Source organism: Hypanus sabinus, chromosome 10 (genome assembly GCF_030144855.1).
Source record: "Hypanus sabinus isolate sHypSab1 chromosome 10, sHypSab1.hap1, whole genome shotgun sequence".
Classification (NCBI taxonomy): domain Eukaryota; kingdom Metazoa; phylum Chordata; class Chondrichthyes; order Myliobatiformes; family Dasyatidae; genus Hypanus; species Hypanus sabinus.
Genome location: NC_082715.1, coordinates 36,992,949 through 37,013,850, shown reverse-complemented (window position 1 = coordinate 37,013,850; position 20,902 = coordinate 36,992,949). Strand labels below are relative to the sequence as shown.

Genomic DNA, 20,902 nt, shown 5'->3' with positions numbered 1-20,902 from the left:
GAAGCAGCACCGATGCAGTCATCAATGTGGCGCAGGAAGACAGACTGTTCCACATGGCCAATGAAAAGACACTCATAGCGGGGGGGCTACACAGGTGCCAACAGCTACCCCTCGAGCTTGGAGGAAGAGAAGTGGGAAGAGCTAAAGGAAAAATTGTTGAGGGGGAGGACCAGTTCTGCCAGGTGGAGGAGGGTGGTGATGGAGGGGAAATGGTTGGATCTTTTGTTGAAAAAGAAGCAGAGAGCTTTAAGGTCTTCTTGATGGGAGACAGAAGTATATAGGGACTGGGCACCCACAGTGAAAATGAGGCGGTTAGGGCCAAGAAAATGAAACTTGTTAAGGTGATTGAGGGTACATGAAGTGTCACAGATGTAGGTGAGAAGGGACTGAACCAAGGGGGAAACAATATGCAGACACTAGTTCATTGAGGCAGGAGCAGAGACAATGGGCCCACGCAGACAGTCAAGTTTATGGGTAGGATGTGGAAATGAGCAGTGCAAGGTAAGGGCAAATATTTGAAAAGTTAAGCTCAATGGGAAATAATGTGGGATAACCCATTCAGGTAGAAAGGAGAGAAAAACAGAATATTTACATGCAGGAAGTACATAGGGAACTGGATATTCTCAAACAAAATACAGGAAGATAGCAGGCACATAAAGCAAATCATTAGGGATGCAACTAGAACGTTAATCTTCAATGGCCCAGAACAACAACAATGAGAATGGACCAGACTGAGCAGCAATATGTGCAGCATTTCTAAGGGGAATCTTTGCACTCACCATTGAGTCCAGTAGTAGATAGAACTTGGCTGAGAGAATTGATATAAAATTGACAGAATTTTGGCAACATCATACATTTGAAGAGGGACATTATTAAAGGGGCAAGTTCAGGTTAATTATTTCTCTTTGTTTTACTGTATTCTTAATTAATTTACAATATACTGAAGATATGCCAAATGTCTTTTTCTGCAGCAAGCTCAGTGCAAAGTGAATTAGCTAAAAATGACCATTTATGTTCCCCTCCCTCTGATTTTCCAATACTTCCAGGATACCTTTAGCCTTTTATTAACCATGAAGATAGAAATGTGCGTTTGGAACCTCTGGCATTACATTTCCTTCTTTTAATTCCCAAATCCACTTTTCCCCTCTATACCTTCAAAAGCTTTTAATAAACGTAAGTTTCATTCATTAATGTCAAAGTTTCTTCCTCAATCTAGAAAATAATACATTATGATTACTATTCCTCAGAGGATCCTTTAAGATCATTAATTCTATCTCATTACGAGATCAGATCCAAAAAGGCTCATTTTTAGTTCTACAATGCATTGCTCAAAACTACCTTTGGCAATTTTGTTTGCCAAATTTACAGCAAATCCTTAATCATCGGGAGGCTTGTGTAAAAATAAAAGCTGAATGCAAGCATTGTTCTAATATTACTTTGATGTGCCAAACTATACATGAGCTAGATTTACTGAGGTTCCTGTCATGAGTTTGGAAAAAAACTAACACACCTCCATTTGTAATGAGTATGGATTGCAATGCCTACCTTGAAAATGCAATGGCAACCAACTCCTGCCAAAAGAGATGTTCATTCTAGGTTCCCAATAAAGTTCAAGCTCGGCTTGTTTTTTTGTGATTACAATTACCAAATCTTTCTCCCCATCCAGATATGCATCAGCATTAATTTTGATATACAACTTTAACATAATTAATAGAGCCAAATCTCAACTTAATTTCTATCAGAAGGACATCAACTGATAAACAATAACTATCAGAAAGTTAGGAATAAAATCTTTGTGATAAATTATGAGTTAATTACAGGCTATCCCAAGGTAACAAATGGATTTCATCTTTACAGATAACCTGAAATCGTTCAATGTGATAACACACTATTGTAATGCATGGTATATAAAACAGATAAAAACAATTACTGCCAGAGGACAGAATAACAAACAGCTGCCATCCGTAGGAGCCATTGAATGCATGCACAGAAATATTGAATTGAATAATATTATGGAAACTTGTTGTATGCAATGGCACCTATAAGATGGGCATTTGTAACCGGGGACAGCCTGTAATGATTAGGGTTTTTATCTGGAGGAGGCCGAAATGAAATAGCTTCTGACATACTTCATCAGAAGCCAGCTTCAAAGTATGATCAAACCCAACACAGTTTTCGTCCACCATTCTCAGTGCTTTCTGGAAAGCTTCTTCAAAATTACGACCAATGGCCATCACCTCACCTGTTTTGAAACAAGATTGTGCAGGTGAGATTCTCAGTTTAGAAGGTTCTGAAGACTGAACTGATATTTATTTTCACTGTTTTCTGCTCTTAGTCCTTTAGTTAAGAAGGCAACTCAGTGCTGCGGGCTGTGACTCATGGCTCCAGCAACATAAGATTCAATCCGGACCTCCACTGTTGTCCATATATCATTTACACCTTTTCCTCCCGTGCTCAAACATTATAGATTTAACATGTTAACTGATTTCTTTGAGGCTGATTTCAGTGCAATTGATAGGAAAATCTTTTGGGAGATTGTGGGCACAAGAGGGTAGGTTGCAGGGAATTTACTGTGGGAAGGGGATTGATGCCACTGCTCTGAGAGTTGGCAATGTCACAATGTATCAAATGACTTCCTCCACTGTCATAAAGAAATCTGAAATATGGATTCCCTTACACAAGTGGAAAAGAGTTCTTATCAAAACACTCCAACAAATATACTTAAATACCTATGTAAATACTAAAATCTTTCCATGAACTAAATTATTGATTTTTAGCCCACCTGGCCACCTTGCATCCAGAGAACCAAAAGGTCAACTTGCTCTAAGTGGCCCTTGTTAACTGCTATCAGATTAAGTTTTTTTAAAACTTTAGTTCTTTCAGCAAAGGGAGATTTTCTTAATCCAAGCTGTACTAAAAAAATCTAACTAAATTCTCATTTTCAGACTTTCAATCAAAGATTGTATCACACTGCAGCTCCTTATACCCAGAATTATAATATTAATGGCTAATGGAAATAGCAGCTTTTATGCAGTTGATGATTGGCAACTAGGTAAAGTTTACCAGTCTTTGTTTTGCTGCATTCTGCTTTCACAGCAACCACAGTTTAGGAGATAAAATAATTTTTAGCCTACCCAAGTCCAAAAACCTGATTATGACAACTGCAATTAGCTCGAAACAATACTTACCAACACTTTTCATGGAGCTTCCAATTTTTGTGCTTACACGCAAGAACTTGCTGAGATCCCACCGGGGTACCTTCACAACACAATAATCCAGACTAGGCTCAAAGTTTGCAGTTGTAGAATTTGTCACAGAATTTCTGCACCAAGTGTACAAAAAGGTGGAGTTCAGCAAAGTAATGCAAATGACCTTCTTCTAAGTTTAAATTGATTCTACAAAATTTATTCACTGTGCCACATATCTCCATATTAATAAAGAGGCACGTATGATTATTTCAACTCAACAACCTAGACAACATTGAACCACCATGACATTTGTTTTTGCTAGAGTCCTTTATCATCATTCCTAATACTGTGACAAACATTAAATAAAGCATGTTGAAACCTCTCTCCCTATGCACTTATTACAAATGCACACTTTTTCCAATCCAGTTATTTTACCAGACTCAGAGAATGAAAAACAGAGTTCAAAGTTGAAGAAAATTGATTTTCACTAATTCCTGAATGCACTTTATCTCAAGTGCTCATGACATGCTAGCCAGACACATTCCATAGACATTTAACAGAGGTGAAAGTACTATTGAGCAATATTGCTCGTGATCTAAACTGATGGCTTACATATTTTTGCTGTTAAAGACAGAATTACCTTAGGACAGGCAAAGGAATTCCAAGACCAAGTTTGGCTGCAACATAAGCTAAGGGATAACCAGTTGCCTTACTGGCCAAAGCAGAGCTTCTAGAAAGACGAGCATTCACTTCAATGATAAAATACTGGAAAACAAAGGAGGATGCTGTATTATGTGTAAGAGAGATCAACTTCAATGGAATGCACAAATCAACAACAAAAGCCAACTCCAGCATACTAATAAATTTGAGTACATGCATTATCTCAATATCTGCCTAATACTAAAAAAGAAATAGAATTTAGGAAGAAATGCATAATCATTCTAATTTTACAGTTGGAAGACCATTTCGCCTAAATAATAAACATCATAGCCTGTAAACTTTATATTCTTCTATTTACAAAAGAAACTCCTTTATAATCAACATAGGCAACTACTCTAAAATTGAAAAGGAACATACCAGGCCAGCTCTGCTCCTTAACTTTGGATGAATAAAAATATCTACTTGTAACAAAATAATCCCATGCTGCTGTCAGTTTAATTTGAAAGAAAAGGATGCTACAATCAATTCCCAAAACTGTATAAAATCTACTAACAATTTTCTGCAGGTTTACACTTCCTTCACTGTTCCTGTACAGACCAACATAATACACAAACTCAGATACCTGTTCAGATTCAGGGCTAAGCGCATACTGAATATTACACTCTCCCACAATGCCCAAGTGTCGTATCACTTTTATTGCAGCTGTCCTCAGCATGTTATATTCCTTGTCATTTAGAGTCTGACTTGGTGCAACAACAATCGACTCGCCTGTGTGAATTCCTAGTGGATCCACATTTTCCATGTTGCAGACCTGCAGCGGTACAGAATGCACAACTTGTGTAAATCCCCACTAAAAGAGCTCCAAGATAAACAAAAAGGTTCGACTAAGTGAAGGGACCAAAGTGATTTGCTTGGCCAGACTTACTGTGATACAATTATCATAAGCATCCCTGACGACTTCGTATTCGATTTCCTTCCAGCCTTTCAGAGACTTGTCAATCAGAATCTGAGATGTGTGTGCAAATGCCTGTGTCACTAAGGTCACCAACTCCTCTTTGTTCTGAGCGAATCCTGAGCCCAGTCCACCCAGAGCAAAGGCAGCCCGCACCAAAACAGGGTAACCCAAGCGTTCTGCTGCAGCTTGAGCCTAAACAGAGAAGTTAAACTATATAATCCAATAGACAGAAACCTATTAGGCAAATTATAGTATAATGTCACATTCATTTATAACAATCCCCACAAGTTCAAAGCAACTAGTAAAAAGTTAAAAGCAGTATTAAATGATACATTACAAATTGCCTCTACTGAAGACTTCAGATAAAAAAATGTTACTGAGACACTTTTCCAGGTACATACACACTCACTGTAACAAACTCATCACAATGGTTAAAGTTAAACTATTAGGAAATCAGAGCTTTACCTGGTCTAATGAGAAAGCAGCTTCGCTAGGTACAACGTATTCATTAATTTCTGCCATCTTCTCCACGAAGATTTTCCTATCTTCTGTCATCTCAATAGAAGCAACTGGAGTCCCCAAAACCCTGACGTTGTACTTTTCCAAAACTCCCCTTTTCTGAAGCTCGATGCCACAGTTTAATGCTGTCTGTCCACCAAATGTTAGGAGGATTCCATCTGGTCGTTCATTCATTATGACCTGAATATGAAATGTAAAAATGTTCTAAATACAAGATAACTGAAATTGAGTACAAAAAAAAAGCACTCAGACGATGACATTAATGCTCAACACAAATGTTATACAAGTTACCAATTAACTCGCCAATGTTCAATCCATCCACAGGATGGGAAGTCATTAGCTAAAAGTACAGAAAACAAATGAAAATCAGAAAGGAAGAAATCAGCAGCAAGGAGCAAAGCTAAAGAGAATTTGTTTGATTTACTCTGAATGTTTTCTTTGTTTTGAAAGAGGGATGAGTGCGAAAAGTATGCCTTACTTTAAAAATGATTTTTTAATTCCATATTAATACGGATGTAGATATTTGATAGCTCCCATGCTATTGTGATTGACTGCCAATGTCAAACCACTCAAAATTATTCAATTTCAATAGCAAGTAAGTAGATTCTCAATGCAGAATACATGGACCATGCTAAAAGAAACAGGGACGCAGACAATTGGTAAATCCAGTCCAGTGGAAGACTCACCTCAAAGCAGATTCCATCTGATGTCTGTTTAATATAGCACATATCCCAACTATTACCTATATCCTTACTCTCCTTGTAGCTTCCTAATCTATGCATCCATGTACTCACGTAACAAGTGATAATCCCAGGCACAAACTGTCCAGTATAAATCGGCACTAAATATCAGTACAATCGAGGTCTCAAGATGGCGCTTATGGAGTGAGACTGTTTTAGGCTTCGTTCCAATCCTTTTACTTTTTTCTACCTACAAGCACCCCCTAATTGACCTGTTTATACCTATTCTAAAGGGGTTCATACTTATGAAATTTTTTTCAACTGTTTGAATCATTTTCAACTCGTTAAAATGTCTAAACCACGAGAACCTAAGGAACTGAAACAGACGAAAGAACCGCTAACTTGGGAAGCAATTACGAAACTTATAGACGAGAGACTTGAAAAACTGGAGTAGAAATTAACCTCAATAAATTTCTACACTCAATAAAATTTTAAAGACAGTCAATGCAAAACTTCAATCACTTACACTGGATTCACAATCACAAGAAGCAAGAATTTTAGTTCTTGAAGATGCCGCTTGCCAGAGAGATTGCAAAATTGAAACTCTGCAACAACAGCAAGCTTCAACTTCTCAACTGCTGGATCGTTATAAATCTAAAATCACTGATCTTGAAAACCGGTCTCGAAGACAAAATCTCCGGATAATCGGGCTTCAGGAAAATTTTGAGAACGGTGATCTGACTGTATTTTTCTCTAAATTTTTAATGGACGTCTTCGGCTCAGAAGTACTGGATACCCTTCCAATAATCAACCGTGCATCAAAGAACATCTGATTCGGGCTGCCCGGAAAAAGGGTGTGATCAGCTTCCAAAATTTCAAATTTCGTATTCTGGAAGACTATAGTCCCGAAGTTTTAAGGGCAAGAATGGCTTTTAAATCGGTTATGTCGGGAATTCATCAGAAAGGCTACAAGCAAGCGCTGTTACTTCCAGCACAATTGAGAGTTACTCTCAAAGATGGGACTTATCGGCTGTTCAAATCTCCAGCGGATGCTCAAAGATTCCTTGAAGAATAGTACTTTTTTTTTAACTACGAGTTGACTAATGTATTGTAATTTTACTACTTGTATTAAATTTTCTTTTCTTCATACTAATAATTAGTCTATAGATTTGGATCTTTTATAATTTGATGATTTTTATGTGATGGCTAACAGTGTATTTCTTACACACGGTAAAGGTCCGTTTTTTTTGGTTTATCCTGAGTTCGTTCTTTTTATATTATTATTGTTAGTTTTGAAAGTAACTCATTAGGTTTTTCTTTTAAGTTCATATACACTTTTTTAATATTTTTAACGCTTAAATATTAAGGTTTTTTAAAATAAAAAACTTTACTAAGATGTCATTTCTTTTCCCCAAAAGACCTTAGTGCTTGGATACGTCACATCCGTTTGGATGTGTCTGAATAAGTTTAGGGACTTTCTTTTAAAATATTAATACAATATTATCCATTTATGGGTTTTAACGTTTTTGTTTTTTTTTCTTTTAATCCTTTTGCATTATATATATAAATGTACAATGTCCTGTGTATGTTACTCAAAATGGCCTCTTTGGTTTGTTACAAGTAGGAATGCTTCTTTGTCGGATAAGTGTTTCTCTCGCCGTTGTTTCACTTTAGAATGGCTGATATGGTAATTGTATTCATTTGTTAATCAATGGGGAATGTTATTGTGTCTTGTGATGCTGGGAACTTGGGGGAGGGGTTTTCGCGGGTTTTTTGGTGGGAGGAGAGTGCGGGAGGAAGATGCCGAGGAAGGTGGACGTGCGCTGCACTGCTCGGAAGACCCCCGGGCGTGGTCCTCGGTGCGAAGACGTGGAGGTCGGAGGCAAGCGACGAGGGGTCGAATGGTTCGTTGATTGAGCTCCAACAAGTGCACTAAACAGACTGAACTTTGATAAGTTGGCGCCTTTTGTTTTTTTCCTTGTGTGTGTGTGTGTGTGTATATATATATATATATATATATATATTGTATTGCCTACTACTCTTAATTTTAGTAAACTCTTTAAAGTGTATGTCATAACGGTATTTGTTGTGGGTTTGATACTGTTGGCGGGCGCGAGGCATTAACTCGATTCTCACAGCACCTGCGTGTACGGGAGGTGGGTTGGTGAGTGGCTGGATCTCCTTTCTCCCCTAGACATATACCAGCCTGTTGGGTAAGTGTTACATAAAACACTCATTTTATAGTTTAATCTTTGTTATACTAACCCTTTCTTAAAATATGGGTGGTTTGTATCTGTTTTTTTTTAACTTTTTTGTTTGAGTTGCCATCTTGAGACATGGGGGTAAAATTAGTATTAGATTGCCTGCTTGCCTCTTTTTGGCTTTTTTCCTGGGGTTTTGAGGGTGGAGGGAGGGGGGATCCTTCTTATTGCTTGCTTCACGCTTAGTTTTACTTCATGGGCTGACTCAAAACTACAAAAATGGTTGCAGTGTCATAACTTCCGGCTCCTCCTTGAACTTACTTCCCTCTTCCGGATTCATGAGTTCATCTTTTTTTTAAAACCTTATGTGTTAATTGTGATAAATATTGGCAATATGGATAAGATTATTAATTTTGTTTCTTGGAATACTAATGGTTTAAATCATCCGATCAAAAGGAAAAAAATATTCAAAGTATTCCACAGAATTAATGCAAATGTTATCTTTGTACAAGAGACTCATGTAAGGAAGGTGGATAGCCAACGTTTTTTTAGGTTTTGGAAAGACCAACAGTATCACTCGAATTCCCATGCCAAAGTAAGAGGCGTTTCCATTTTTATAGATTCTTCAACCTCTTTTTATACACTATGAAACAATTTCGGACCCACAAGGTAGATTTTTGCTTATTAATGGTTTACTTTTTAATCATAAAGTTGTTTTAGTTAATGTTTATGCTCTAAACACTGATTGTCCTGAATTTTTTAAGCGTCTATTTACATCCTTTCCTAATTTGAATCAGTACGTGCTGATAATGGGTGGGGATTTTAACTGCTGCTTAAATCCTTCGATGGATAGATCTAAGCCCACCCAAGCTCTTCCAAATAAATCGGCCCTCTTATTAATTCCTTTATGGTTGATTCTGGAATTTCCGAAATTTGGCGTTTTTTTACACTCCAGTGACAAAGAATTTTCATACTTTTCTCATGTTTATCATAATTATTCAAGAATTGACTACTTCTTTATTGATCATCGTTTACTTACAGATGTTATTGATTGTAAATATGATGCCATTACCATTTCTGATCATGTACCTTTGAAGCTATCTGTTAAGACAATGGATTCATCTTCTAATGCTAAATCTTGGAGGTTCAACTCTATTTTATTGCAAGACTGAGACCTTCTTAATTTTATTAAACAACAAATTGATTTGTTTTTTTCAACAAATTCTACAGAAGAGATCTCTAGTGGAACATTATGGGACACTTTTAAAGCATTTATTCGTGGACAGATTATTTCATACTTTGCTGGAGTTAGGAAACGAACTGATTCGGAAATATTAACATTGGTTGATAAAATTAAAGCAATTGATAAGATTTATTCAGTGACCCCCAGCAAAGAACTTTATAAAGAAAGAGTTGAACTTCAAATGGAGCATAGTTCGTTATTATCCTCTTCGATTGAAAATCAGTTAATTAAATCTAGAACCCAGTTTTATGTACATGGAGATAAATCTGGCAAATTATTGGCTAATCAATTGAAAACTGCTTCGGTTAAACGACAAATTACTAAGATTCGTAAACGAGATGGCACTTTGACAATTGATCATAAAGAGATAAATAAAGCCTTTCAAGATTTTTATAATTCTTTATATCAAGCAGAATTTATTGAGGATTCTTCTATAATGGATGAATATTTAAGAAAATTGAATATCCTGAAATTAACAACAGAAGATAGTGTACTTCTAGATGCACCTATTACGGAAACCAAAATAAAAGAAGCTATTTTTTCAATGAATTCAGGTAAAGCCCCTGGTCTGGATGGTTATACTGCAGAATTTTTTTGAATCCTTTTCCTGTACACTCTCTCCTTGGCTCTGTAAAATTTTTAAAGATGTGTTAACTGTAGGTAAATTGCCACAATCTTTTTATGATGCCTCTATTTCTTTAATTCCTAAGAAAGATAAAGACCCCACTGAATGTACATCCTACCGGCCTATATCCTTGCTGAATATGGACTCTAAGATTTTTAGTAAAATTTTGGCCATTAGATTAGAAAATATATTACCTCGAATTATCTCTGAAGATCAGACTGGATTTATTAAAAATCGTTATTCATCTTTTAATATCAGAAAATTAATTAATATTATTGATACTCCTTCATCCAAAATACCAGAATGTGTCATTTCCTTAGATGCTGAAAAAGTGTTTGATAGAGTTGAATGGCCATATTTATTTAATCCGTTGCTGCATTTTAATTTTAGTTCAAAATTTATATCATGGATAAATTAATATATTATAAACCTTTGGCTTCGGTTTTTACCAATAATCAAAGATCTCCTTTTTTTCAGCTATTCCAAGGTACGAGGCAAGGCTGTCCTTCAAGTCCTTTACTATTTGACATTGTTTTGGAACCTTTAGCTATTGCCATTCGTGAATCACCTAATATTTTGGGTATTACCAGTGGGGAAGGGGAAGGGAAGTTATCATTATATGCTGATGATTTGTTACTATACATATCTGACCCTGAGAGATCTATTCCTGCTATATCGTCCTTGCTTGCTCAGTTTAGTAGCTTTTCTGGTTACAAACTGAATTTTAATAAGAGTGAATTATTTCCATTAAAAATGCAAGTTCCAATTTATAAACACTTACCATTTAAAGTTGTCACAGATCATTTTACTTATTTGGGTATTAAAATTACCAAGGAACATAAGGATTTATTTAAAGTTAATTTTTTACCTTTAATTGACCAAATTAAGCAACTTGTTACCAGGTGGTCCCCATTATCTTTGTCATTGGTTGGTCGAATTAATGCCATTAAGATGATAGTGTTCCCCAAAATTTTATACTTAATCCAAGCATTACCAATTTTTATTCCTAAATCTTTTTTTGATATTATTGACTCTAAAATATCCTCGAATGTGTGGCAGAATAAAAATCCTAGACTAAGTAAAAATATTTACAGAAGCCGAAGAAGGAAGGTAGCAACCTGAGATTTTACTACTGGGCAGTTAATATTCGATATTTAATATTTTGGACACAAGAATCGATTATAGCATCTTGCCCACAATGGGTAAATTTGGAATGTAAATCTGTACAAGACTTCTCATTGTTTTCAATTTTAGGATTTTCACTTCCTTTTTCTTTATCTAAATCGAATAAACAAATAACTAATCCTTTAGTTAAACAAACATTGCGAATATGGTTTCAATTTCGTAAATTTTTTGGTTTGAATAAGTTTATCTTATCAAGCCCTATTATATCTAACTTTTTTTTCAGCCCTCTTTTATGGATCAAGCCTTTGTATTATGGAAAACAAAAGGTATAACATGTTTTCATGATCTATTTTTAGATAATAGTTTTATGTCCTTTGAACAGCTGTCTAATAAATATAATTTACCTAAAACTCATTTTTTTTTTAGATATTTGCAAGTTAGAAGTTTCTTGAATAATATGTTACAGTCTTTTCCGAAATTATAACCAATGGACATTACGGAAAAAATTTTAGCTCTGAATCCTTGCCAGAAGGGTTTAGTAGCCACCATTTATAATATGATCATGAAAATACAGCCAGAAGTATCAGAAAAAATTAAGAAGGAATGGGAAAAAGAACTTCATTGTCTTATATTCACTGAGCAGTGGGAGAAAATTTTTACAATTAGTCAATTCTTCTTCTGCCCTAATACAATTTAGGGTTGTATATAGGGCTCACATGTCCAAGGATAAACTTGTTCGATTTTATTCTAATGTTAATCCAACCTGTGACAGATGTCATTCTGAAGTTGCTTCATTGACCCACGTTTTGGTCTTGCCCTAGTTTGCAAAATTATTGGGAAGATATTTTCGGTATTATTTCAACAGTTCTGAATATCAGATTGCAACCGCATCCTATTACTGCAATTTTTGGTTTACCAATGGTGGATAATAGTTGTTTATCCCCCTCAGCCCGACGGATGATTGCATTTGTTACATTAATGGCTAGAAGATATATCCTACTGAACTGGAAAGAAATTAATCCTCCAACTATATTTCACTGTTTTTCTCAAACTATCTCTTGTTTGAGCTTAGAAAAAATTAGAAGTGTTGCCTTTGATCCTTCAGTTAAATTTGAACAAACTTGGAGACCATTTATTCAACATTTTCATATGAGTTAAACTGACTTTTCCTAAACCCTGCTTCTATTATCCTTAATTATCTGGATGGAGGTACGGAGTTATTGACGCTACTGTGTATATTTGACAAAACGCAATGGCCCATGTTGGTTAGGTTTTTTTTTACTTTTCTTTTTTGGGGACTTTTTTTTAAAAACTCCTTTTTTCGTAATTACTATGAGTTTGGGAGGTTATTATTTATGGATTATCATCTATTTGAATGTATACTTAACCCATTAATTATGTACTCTCAAACTCTCCGTATTCATGTTTCATTTATGTTTGTTTAAAATTAATAAAAAGATTTTTTTAAAGTATCAGTACAATCGTTTTGAAATAAGCCATTACCTGTGTAACATATTCTGGGGTAATCGGTAGAAAATAGACTTTGTCTGCAAGTCCTTTGGACGTCTGAACAGTCGCAATATTTGGATTGATAAGCACGGACTGAACATTCTCTTCTTTCAGAGCTTTAATTGCCTGAAATAAACCACAACTTAGATACACAAAACAGACTGGGAAAATTGAAGCATCTACTTTGAGACAATAAATCTTAAGCCAAAAAGGCAAATATTGTATTTAAGCCAAAACCCAACTTAATATTTTATTGTAGCATGGTCAACTTCCTTGAAATTTCATATGAATCCTTGTGACTACCGAAGAATTAAAGAATGTAAAGAAAGGCATCATATTCTGCAGACATTTAATGTGGCTGTCCCAACACATTTTAATTTAGTGCAATCCTTTTTCAAATTAAACCATTACAAGAATGTCTTCAAGTTCATTTTACTTCAACTCACCTGAGAACCCGAGTAATCAAACTCCCCTGCCTGACCAATAGACAGCCCACCTGATCCAAGGATAAGGACCTTGCGAGGTCGCAGCCTTCCAGATGGAGGGATGCTTTGCTCAGTTCCATTTTTGAAAGTATAATGGGAAGTAATACGTTCTTTAACTGGAAAAAAAAGGGCAGAGTTTTTTTGCAATTGATACATTGATTTTGAGTGATTAGTTAAGAGATGCAATTAAATATAGCAGCTTCAATACAAAACTAGCTTTGGATTAAACTTTGATGTGGCTGTACACAACTGTTTTGATATGTGGGGAAAAGTAAACAGTGATGTTCCCTGTGTACTTAGACGACCACATAAAATTATATGTCAAAGTAATCACAAAGCTCAGTTTACTCTATCACAAACCATAAAGAAGTGAAATCCCTGCTGCATAAAGTACATTCTCATGATACAAGCAAGTACAAATGATTTGCAATTTGACCAGCGTTAACCTATTATTTAGTGGTTAAGGAAACACTGATTCTGAATCCACTGCAATGTATTCAGTGCCCTCAGCTGCCTGAATCAAGTTACTCACCAGTTACATCTAAATTAATGCCCATCTTTGTGTCACGCACACATTCCAAAAAGATATCGAACAGATCCACCAGGTCTGTTGGTCCAGCCATATGCTCTGGGTGAAACTGGATGCTGAAAGCAGGAAGTAATTTACATTATTAACAAATGCCAAGGCATTTTTGTTTCTTTATCTATTGCATACAACATTAAAAGATTTGCAAGATACTCTGAGCAAGAAGTATGAGCATTTACAGAAAAGTGAAATTGGGAAGAAGTTAACTTTTCCAAAAAGGAAGTTAGTTAAAAGTGCGAGTACCATCATCAGATTACCAAGCACAACTGAATGAGTAATACTGTGCTTTGGATCAGGTAGTATGTTACAGCAAAGAATGCATTATCAATGAACCAGTTCTATCTCTAACGCTGACTACATTACGCCATTAAACTGTCCCATACAATTCTAGAGCTCTTGAAAGGTACGTTCCTGCTTCTTCCATCAAGTTTGATTTCTTTTACTCAAATTCTGTGCATTTTGAGAATATAAATATAATTTCTAAGGTAAGGACATGTTCAGCACGATTTGTGGGCCAAAGGACCTGTATTGTGCTGTAGGTTTTCTATAAACTCAATGCAAGAAGCAAAGTTCTACCAATGTACATTGCAACAAGTTTTGATAGCTTTCCAACTTCCACAGCACTCTGTATGCGCCAATGCATGGACTTGAAGTTCTCAACACCACTCCAATGATCCTCCTCTACTCTGGGTTGCTACGGCCAAGATTTCCAGGAGTCAGTGGGGAAATTCAGTTTCTTCAAAAAGACTGAGCACATCCTTACATCTTTTCTTCTGTGCCAAGTAATCTCTCCCTCCTGCAGCTCAGAATCAGGCATCAGGTATCCCAATGGATTGAATGCAATGAAAAATTGAGCCTCAAAGCTCAGGAAATTGGTTTGTGAGAAAACACTGATGCTGGCATTGAACATGGTATTGGTGGCACTTTTCTATTGCCTGTTGAACATCTCAAAAAGGTGCAGGACATAATTAACACAGATATCAATTTCATAATTGCCTTCTCTGAGAGGAGGTCGCGTTTTCTAGAGCATTACTGAGAGCTGTTGAAAGTCAGAATGGTAGAGTGGAACAAGATTGACAGTGGATCCTTTACTTCCAGATGTTGAGTGCAAGGATTATCTCTTGGTATGCTTCAGGAACCAATAATATCTTGGCACTTGACCTCGGAGCAGAGATGAACACCAGTGGTCAAGCTGTAGCAATGCAAACAGAACTTAGTTTGGGTGTCTTTAGTTCTGATGTGTGGTTGCTGTAGATTCAAAGGTTTCCTATCAATTCTGAAGATTAGCTCCAAGTAAGGTGCAATACTGTGGTGAAGAACATTGAGGAAAATGTCATGGTATTAATGCAGTCAGTCTTCAACAAGCTTGGAGATGTAAACCCATTAGTTATCATTGTGACTTACAGGCCAAAGTAAGTTTCTGTGGGCAACCAAAATCAATATTATTCAGAGGTTTAGTAAGGCTCAAAAAAGACTACATTTGGTGCCTGATGTTACTCTCCACAATTTTCTTGGAGCTGTCACACCAGGGAGATCACAACCACAGTCCCTGGAAATGTGCTGAATCCGTGCTGAATCGGGGATTAGCAATTGCTTCAGAAGAACAATGATGATGACTTTAGCTGTAGCAAACAGTGACCCATCTATGACTACCACAGACAGATGCCTCCTTTATTAAAGGTGAATACTATTGCAACATCTCTAAGGTCCCCTGAAGCAATCCCCTTTTCTGAGACAGAGACGAAGATGATGAGATTAAAGATTCCTGAAGCTCTTCACCGATGAGTTTTAGGACGTCAACAGGTACAGGTGCTTTGTTATTTGTCAGCTGAGATCTAGCCTTCTCAAACTTCATCAGTCAGGAACAGCAACAAGACTAGTTGGAATAGCCTGTTATGGAGCCCAGGCACTCACAGCAAAGTGTTGTAGATAACGGGCTCTTTAAAATAATTCTTCGAACAGGTGTTGTCTACACATCACTGAAGTTGCCGTCCCGTTTTGTACAATGGCATGGCATGTGTACTTCTTACACAGTGAAAGGCAGGAACACCTGGGTGTTGGCAAACACTCCAACATGTACATAGTCCCTGAAAGTGGTGCCATGGTTAAACAGTGATGTGGAGAAGGTAGATGGCATACTTGCTGTCATAGGTTGGCACATTGATTACAAGATTTAGGATGTCATGTTACAGTTGTACGAGACATTGATGAGACTACACCTTAATATTGAGTGCAGTTCTGGTCAACATACTATAAAATGAAGGTGATTCAGCTAGAGCTAGTGGAAAAGAGATTCACAAGATGTTTGTATGACGGAGCACTTGAATCATGAGCACTGGGTCTCTTTATCCTGGAGTGAAGGAGGTCAAGGGGTGACCCAACAAAGGGGAGGCAGGGGTCACGGAGAGGGGGTGGTAAAGGTGGATACAATTACAATGTTTAGAAGACCTTTGAACAGGTTCATGATCTAAAGGGTTATGCCCAAAATGCAGTCAAATGGGATGAACTCCAACTAGCACATTGGTTGGTATAGCAATTTAACCAAAGAGCCCATTTCTGTGCTTATAACTATGAATTTATCAAAGAACTGAAAAGCCAAAAAGCGTTCAGCAGCTCCTTATCAGAAGGCAAAGGATTAACATTTTAGCTCAAGGAACTTCCATCGGAATTGGTAATGCATGCAGAATATATTTTATGCATTTTTAAACTATTCAACCAGCACTGTCAGGTGATGTTACTTAAAGGCACTTAAGATTTTTAAAAAATTTTGTACTGCTAAAAAAAAGCTTTATTTGACATCTATTAAAACATTCAAATCTTCAATCACAATTCCTATTTTAGGCAAAGGAATTCAACATAACTTCATATTTTTAACAAGTATTCAACAATCGGACCAGATGAACTGCACCCTAGGGTTCTAAAAGAGATAGTGTTAGAAATTGTGGTGGCATTAGAAATTATCTTTCAAAAATCATTGGACTCTGGCATAGTGCCAGATGACTGGAAAATTGTAAATGTCACTCCACTCTTTAGGAAAGGAGGAAGGCAGCAGAAAGGAAATTATAGACCAGTTAGCCTGACCTCAGTGATTGGGAAGATGTTGGAGTCAATTGTTAAGGATGAGGTGATGGAGTATTTGGTGACACAGGACAAGATAGGACAAAGTCAGCATGGTTTCCATCAGGGAAAATCCTACCTGATGAACCTGCTGGAATTCTTTGAGGAGATTACAAGTGCGATAGATAAAGGGGATGCAGTGAATGTTGTATATTTAGACTTTCTGGAGGCCCTTGACAAGGTGCCACACGAAGCTGCTTACCAATCTAAGAGCCTACGGTATTACAGGAAAGTTACTAACGTGGTTAGAGCATTGGCTGTTTGGTAGGAGGCAGCAAGCAGGAATAAAAGGATCCTTTTCTGGTTGGCTTCCAGTGACTGGTGGTATTCCGCAGGGGTCGGTGTTGGGACCACTTCTTTATGCTGTTTATAAATGATTTGAGTTTGAATAGATGGCTTTGTTGCCAAGTTTGCAGATGATACAAAGATTGGTGGAGGGGCAGGTAGTGTTGAGGAAACAGGTAGGATGCAGAAGGATTTAGACAGATTAGGAGAATGGGCAAGAAAGTGGCAAATGAAATACAATGTTCGAAAATGCATGTTCGTGCACTTTGGTAGCAGAAATAAATGTGCAGACTATTTCCTAAATAAGGAGAAAAATCCAAAAATGTGAGACGCATAGGGACTTAGGAGTCTTTGTGCAGAACACCCTAAAGGTTAACTTGCAGGTTGAGTCGATGGTGAGGAAGGCAAATGCCATGTTCGCATTCATTTCAAGAGGTCTAGAATACTAGAACAGGATGTGCTCTAAGGCACCAGTGAGGCCTCACCTCGAGTACTGTAAACAATTTTGGACCCCTCATCTTAGAAAAGATGTGCTGGCATTGGAGCAGGTACAGAGGATGTTCACAAGGATGATTCCAGGAACGAAAGGGTTATCATACGAGGAACGTTTGATGGCTCTGGGTCTGTACTCGCTGGAATTCAGAAGTTTGGGGGAGGGGGGGGGAATCTCATTGAAACCTTTCAAATGTTGAAAGGCCTAGACAGTGTAAATGTGGAAAGGACGTTTCCCACGGTGGGAGAGTCTAGGACAAGAGAGCACAGCATCAGGATAGAAGGGCACCCTTTCAAAACAGAAATGCCGAGATACTTCTTTAGCCGAAGGGTGGTGAATTCGTTGAACTTGTTGCCACATGCAGCTGTGGAGGCAAGGTCGCTGGGTATATAAGGTTACAGGGAGAAGGCCAGGGACTGGGGTTGAGGAGTAAAAAGGATCAGCCATGATTGATTGGAGGAGCAGACTCAATGGGCTAAATGGCCTAATTCTGCTCCCATGTCTTATGGTCCAAGGTGTCAACAAACGGTGGTTGTGATGTGTCTAGTGTGGTAGTGTAGCAGGTAGTGCTTGTCGCTCCCATTTTCAGCTTCCATCACTGGCTAGCAGTGAAAAGAAGAGCTGAATGCGCAAGTCTCTTCCTGCCAGTACATAGCCTCTCCAACAGCAAGCCTCATGTAGTTTCTATGTGGCAACACATGGACACTGAACTCCTTTTGGATTCAAGCTGAACTAGAGGACAGGGAGGAGGTCTGGCCCCTGCACTCAGAGCACACAGGCCCACTGGTGTGTGGACACACCCTGGTGCTCATTAGACAGATCCCCACTATGGGTAAATAGACCCACTGCCTTGTGGGCAGTCTTGGGAGAGACAAAGGCTACGGGAGTAAACCCAGACAGCAAATCCGGAGTGGAGCTCCTCAGGCAGTTGGACGTCACTGAACATCCTTCCGGCAGCTCCTGCAGCCAAGCTGGTGCCAAACATATTGCTTCATCAACCTTCCTTTGGACTACATTAGTGAGGCTGAGAGGGGGATCTTGACAACTGGGCATCTCGGGATGTCCATACCTTCCACCCACACTTGTGATGCTGATGACAGATGGATGCCAACCAACCAACAAGTTAATCAATTCAAGTAACTTTCACAGCATTTGGATTAGAGAATTTCAACCCATCAACACCATGAAGACCACTTTCTTCTACTTCTCTGTCAGGGCCCAGCCTGTCTGCTGCTCATATTCTTAATCATTTCTTTGGACAATAATGTCTCATCAGAACTCCTCTTCCCCGCCCCCCTCCATCCCCATGTTTAATTAGAGGATGACTCATTTGAAATTCCCTTTGAAATAGTTTGAGATAATTTACAACATCAAAAGCACAATACAAATGTCACTCTGTCAATGAAAAAGACAGATTAATTAGTGTAGTCTTTCAAAATACCCACCTGAAAATTGGTTTAGTATTATGAATGATTCCTTCATTGGATTGGTCATTAGCATTGGTGAACAGAACAGACCAATCTCCTGGAAGATGGTTTGGGTCTACAGCAAAGCCATGATTCTGGGATGTAATGAAGCAACGTTGTGTATCTTCATGAATACAAGGCTGGTTATGCCCACGATTCCCATATCTGTCACAAAGAAAAAAATGTGCATTCCAGTGTACACACAAACTCCAAGATAACAGCTCTAAGATTAAACCCAGATAACTGGAGCTGTGAGAACAAAGCACTGACTGCTGGGTCACTGAGAAAGCTGATAAAGGATTTTGTTTTGCAAAACTGTCTAACTGCATTAGCAGGGTGAGAAATTTTCAGTGTACATGTACAATGGTAAATGAATAATCAAAACAATGCTGAAGAAACCGGTTTTTCACAAGTGTCAAATCCCCAAAACACCAATTCTGTGGGAAAGCTGCAAGAATGATAAACTCTTTTATCAGATTATGTAAACATTCTTACAAATACCAGACAAATTACAATAAACAGCACCGTAAGCCAAACCTTTTCTTTTTGCACGATGCCAGTCAACTCAAATTCACTGTACACTAAAATGAAAATATGTCTGTGGAAATCATCAGCATAATTCATAATTAAAACCACATTTCAAGGCTGATAGGAAGGATGTTCTAAAATTTCTTAGAAGAGTCCAGACAGCTACAACTTCCTATTATCCACAAACACAATTCCAACAAAACAGCACGAGTCAAGGCTGTACTGGCGTTATTCTTAACTGGGAGTTAAACCAGGACAATTACCAGCCTGTTCCAGCAGTGTGGGACTATTAGTAGTTACCAGCAGAACTCAGGCTTCTATTTCTTATCACTATGTGCCTTTGAGGCAATGTAATGAATTTTCTTGAAAGGCACTGTTTGCTGATTGACTTTTTTTTAATGCAGCATGTAGCTGTTTTGTAGCCGAATCTTAACAGACTGGCAAAGTCTCATCTCAAAAGAAACAGAGAACCACGTTACTCACAAAACATCACACAAAAGCAAAATGTACTCTTGTCAATTCTGCAATATTTAATTTGAGTGGTTTACATTTATCGCTACAATTTGAACAAATGGGTTAATATGAGGATTACCCATATGGAAGCCAAATTAAATTAACAGAATATATAACTGTGAAAAATATAGATAATATATTTCGGTAGCCTCACTGTTAGCATAACACTATTACAGTGCCAGTGACACGGGATCAATTCCTGCCACTGTCTGCGGGGAGTTTATACGTTCTCCCTGTGACCGCATGGGCTTCCTCTGGGTGTTCCATTTTCCTCCCACATTCCCAAGGCACACAGGTCAACTGGACACAGAGGTAAAATTGGGTGGCACGGAGGACTCATTGGGCCAGAAGAGCATGTTACCATGCTGAATCTCTAAATAAAATAAAGATGCTCAATCTGTCAGGAAAAAACATTAAAAGTTGCAGATAAAATAATCTTTTGGCCAGAACTGGAATTATGACATTCATGTGGGAACAAAAACCTACGTTGCTGTGTATACTTGGACTCCACATACAGCGCCTTTCTTGTTCTTACTGAACAGAGTCATGCTTTAAGTATCTATAAACATGCACAATGCACATCTTTAGCTACCTTCAATAACAATACATCTTTTCTCACTTTGTACTAACTTGAATATACATTCACCAGCCTTGACAGCTCCCAGGTACTTTGCACAATGCTTTATTGAATTTACACTTTGAGTCACTTTTCTTTCCAATCATT

The 20,902-nt window shown here is 37.6% G+C and overlaps 1 protein-coding gene across 2 annotated transcripts in view; it reads right to left on the bottom strand.

Moving 5' to 3' along the window:
* Positions 1 to 20,902, bottom strand: part of cad (carbamoyl-phosphate synthetase 2, aspartate transcarbamylase, and dihydroorotase) — a 107,011-nt gene that overhangs the window by 69,886 nt on the left and 16,223 nt on the right. For both annotated transcript variants that reach the window (XM_059981680.1, XM_059981681.1), the window contains exons 7-16: positions 19,117 to 19,302; positions 13,723 to 13,835; positions 13,152 to 13,306; positions 12,700 to 12,831; positions 5,269 to 5,502; positions 4,774 to 4,995; positions 4,471 to 4,659; positions 3,829 to 3,953; positions 3,189 to 3,322; positions 2,130 to 2,242 (exon numbers count right to left, since the gene is read on the bottom strand). In XM_059981680.1, the coding sequence (XP_059837663.1) occupies positions 2,130 to 2,242; positions 3,189 to 3,322; positions 3,829 to 3,953; positions 4,471 to 4,659; positions 4,774 to 4,995; positions 5,269 to 5,502; positions 12,700 to 12,831; positions 13,152 to 13,306; positions 13,723 to 13,835; positions 19,117 to 19,302 (1,603 nt within the window). The remainder of the gene's footprint in view (positions 1 to 2,129; positions 2,243 to 3,188; positions 3,323 to 3,828; positions 3,954 to 4,470; positions 4,660 to 4,773; positions 4,996 to 5,268; positions 5,503 to 12,699; positions 12,832 to 13,151; positions 13,307 to 13,722; positions 13,836 to 19,116; positions 19,303 to 20,902) is intronic.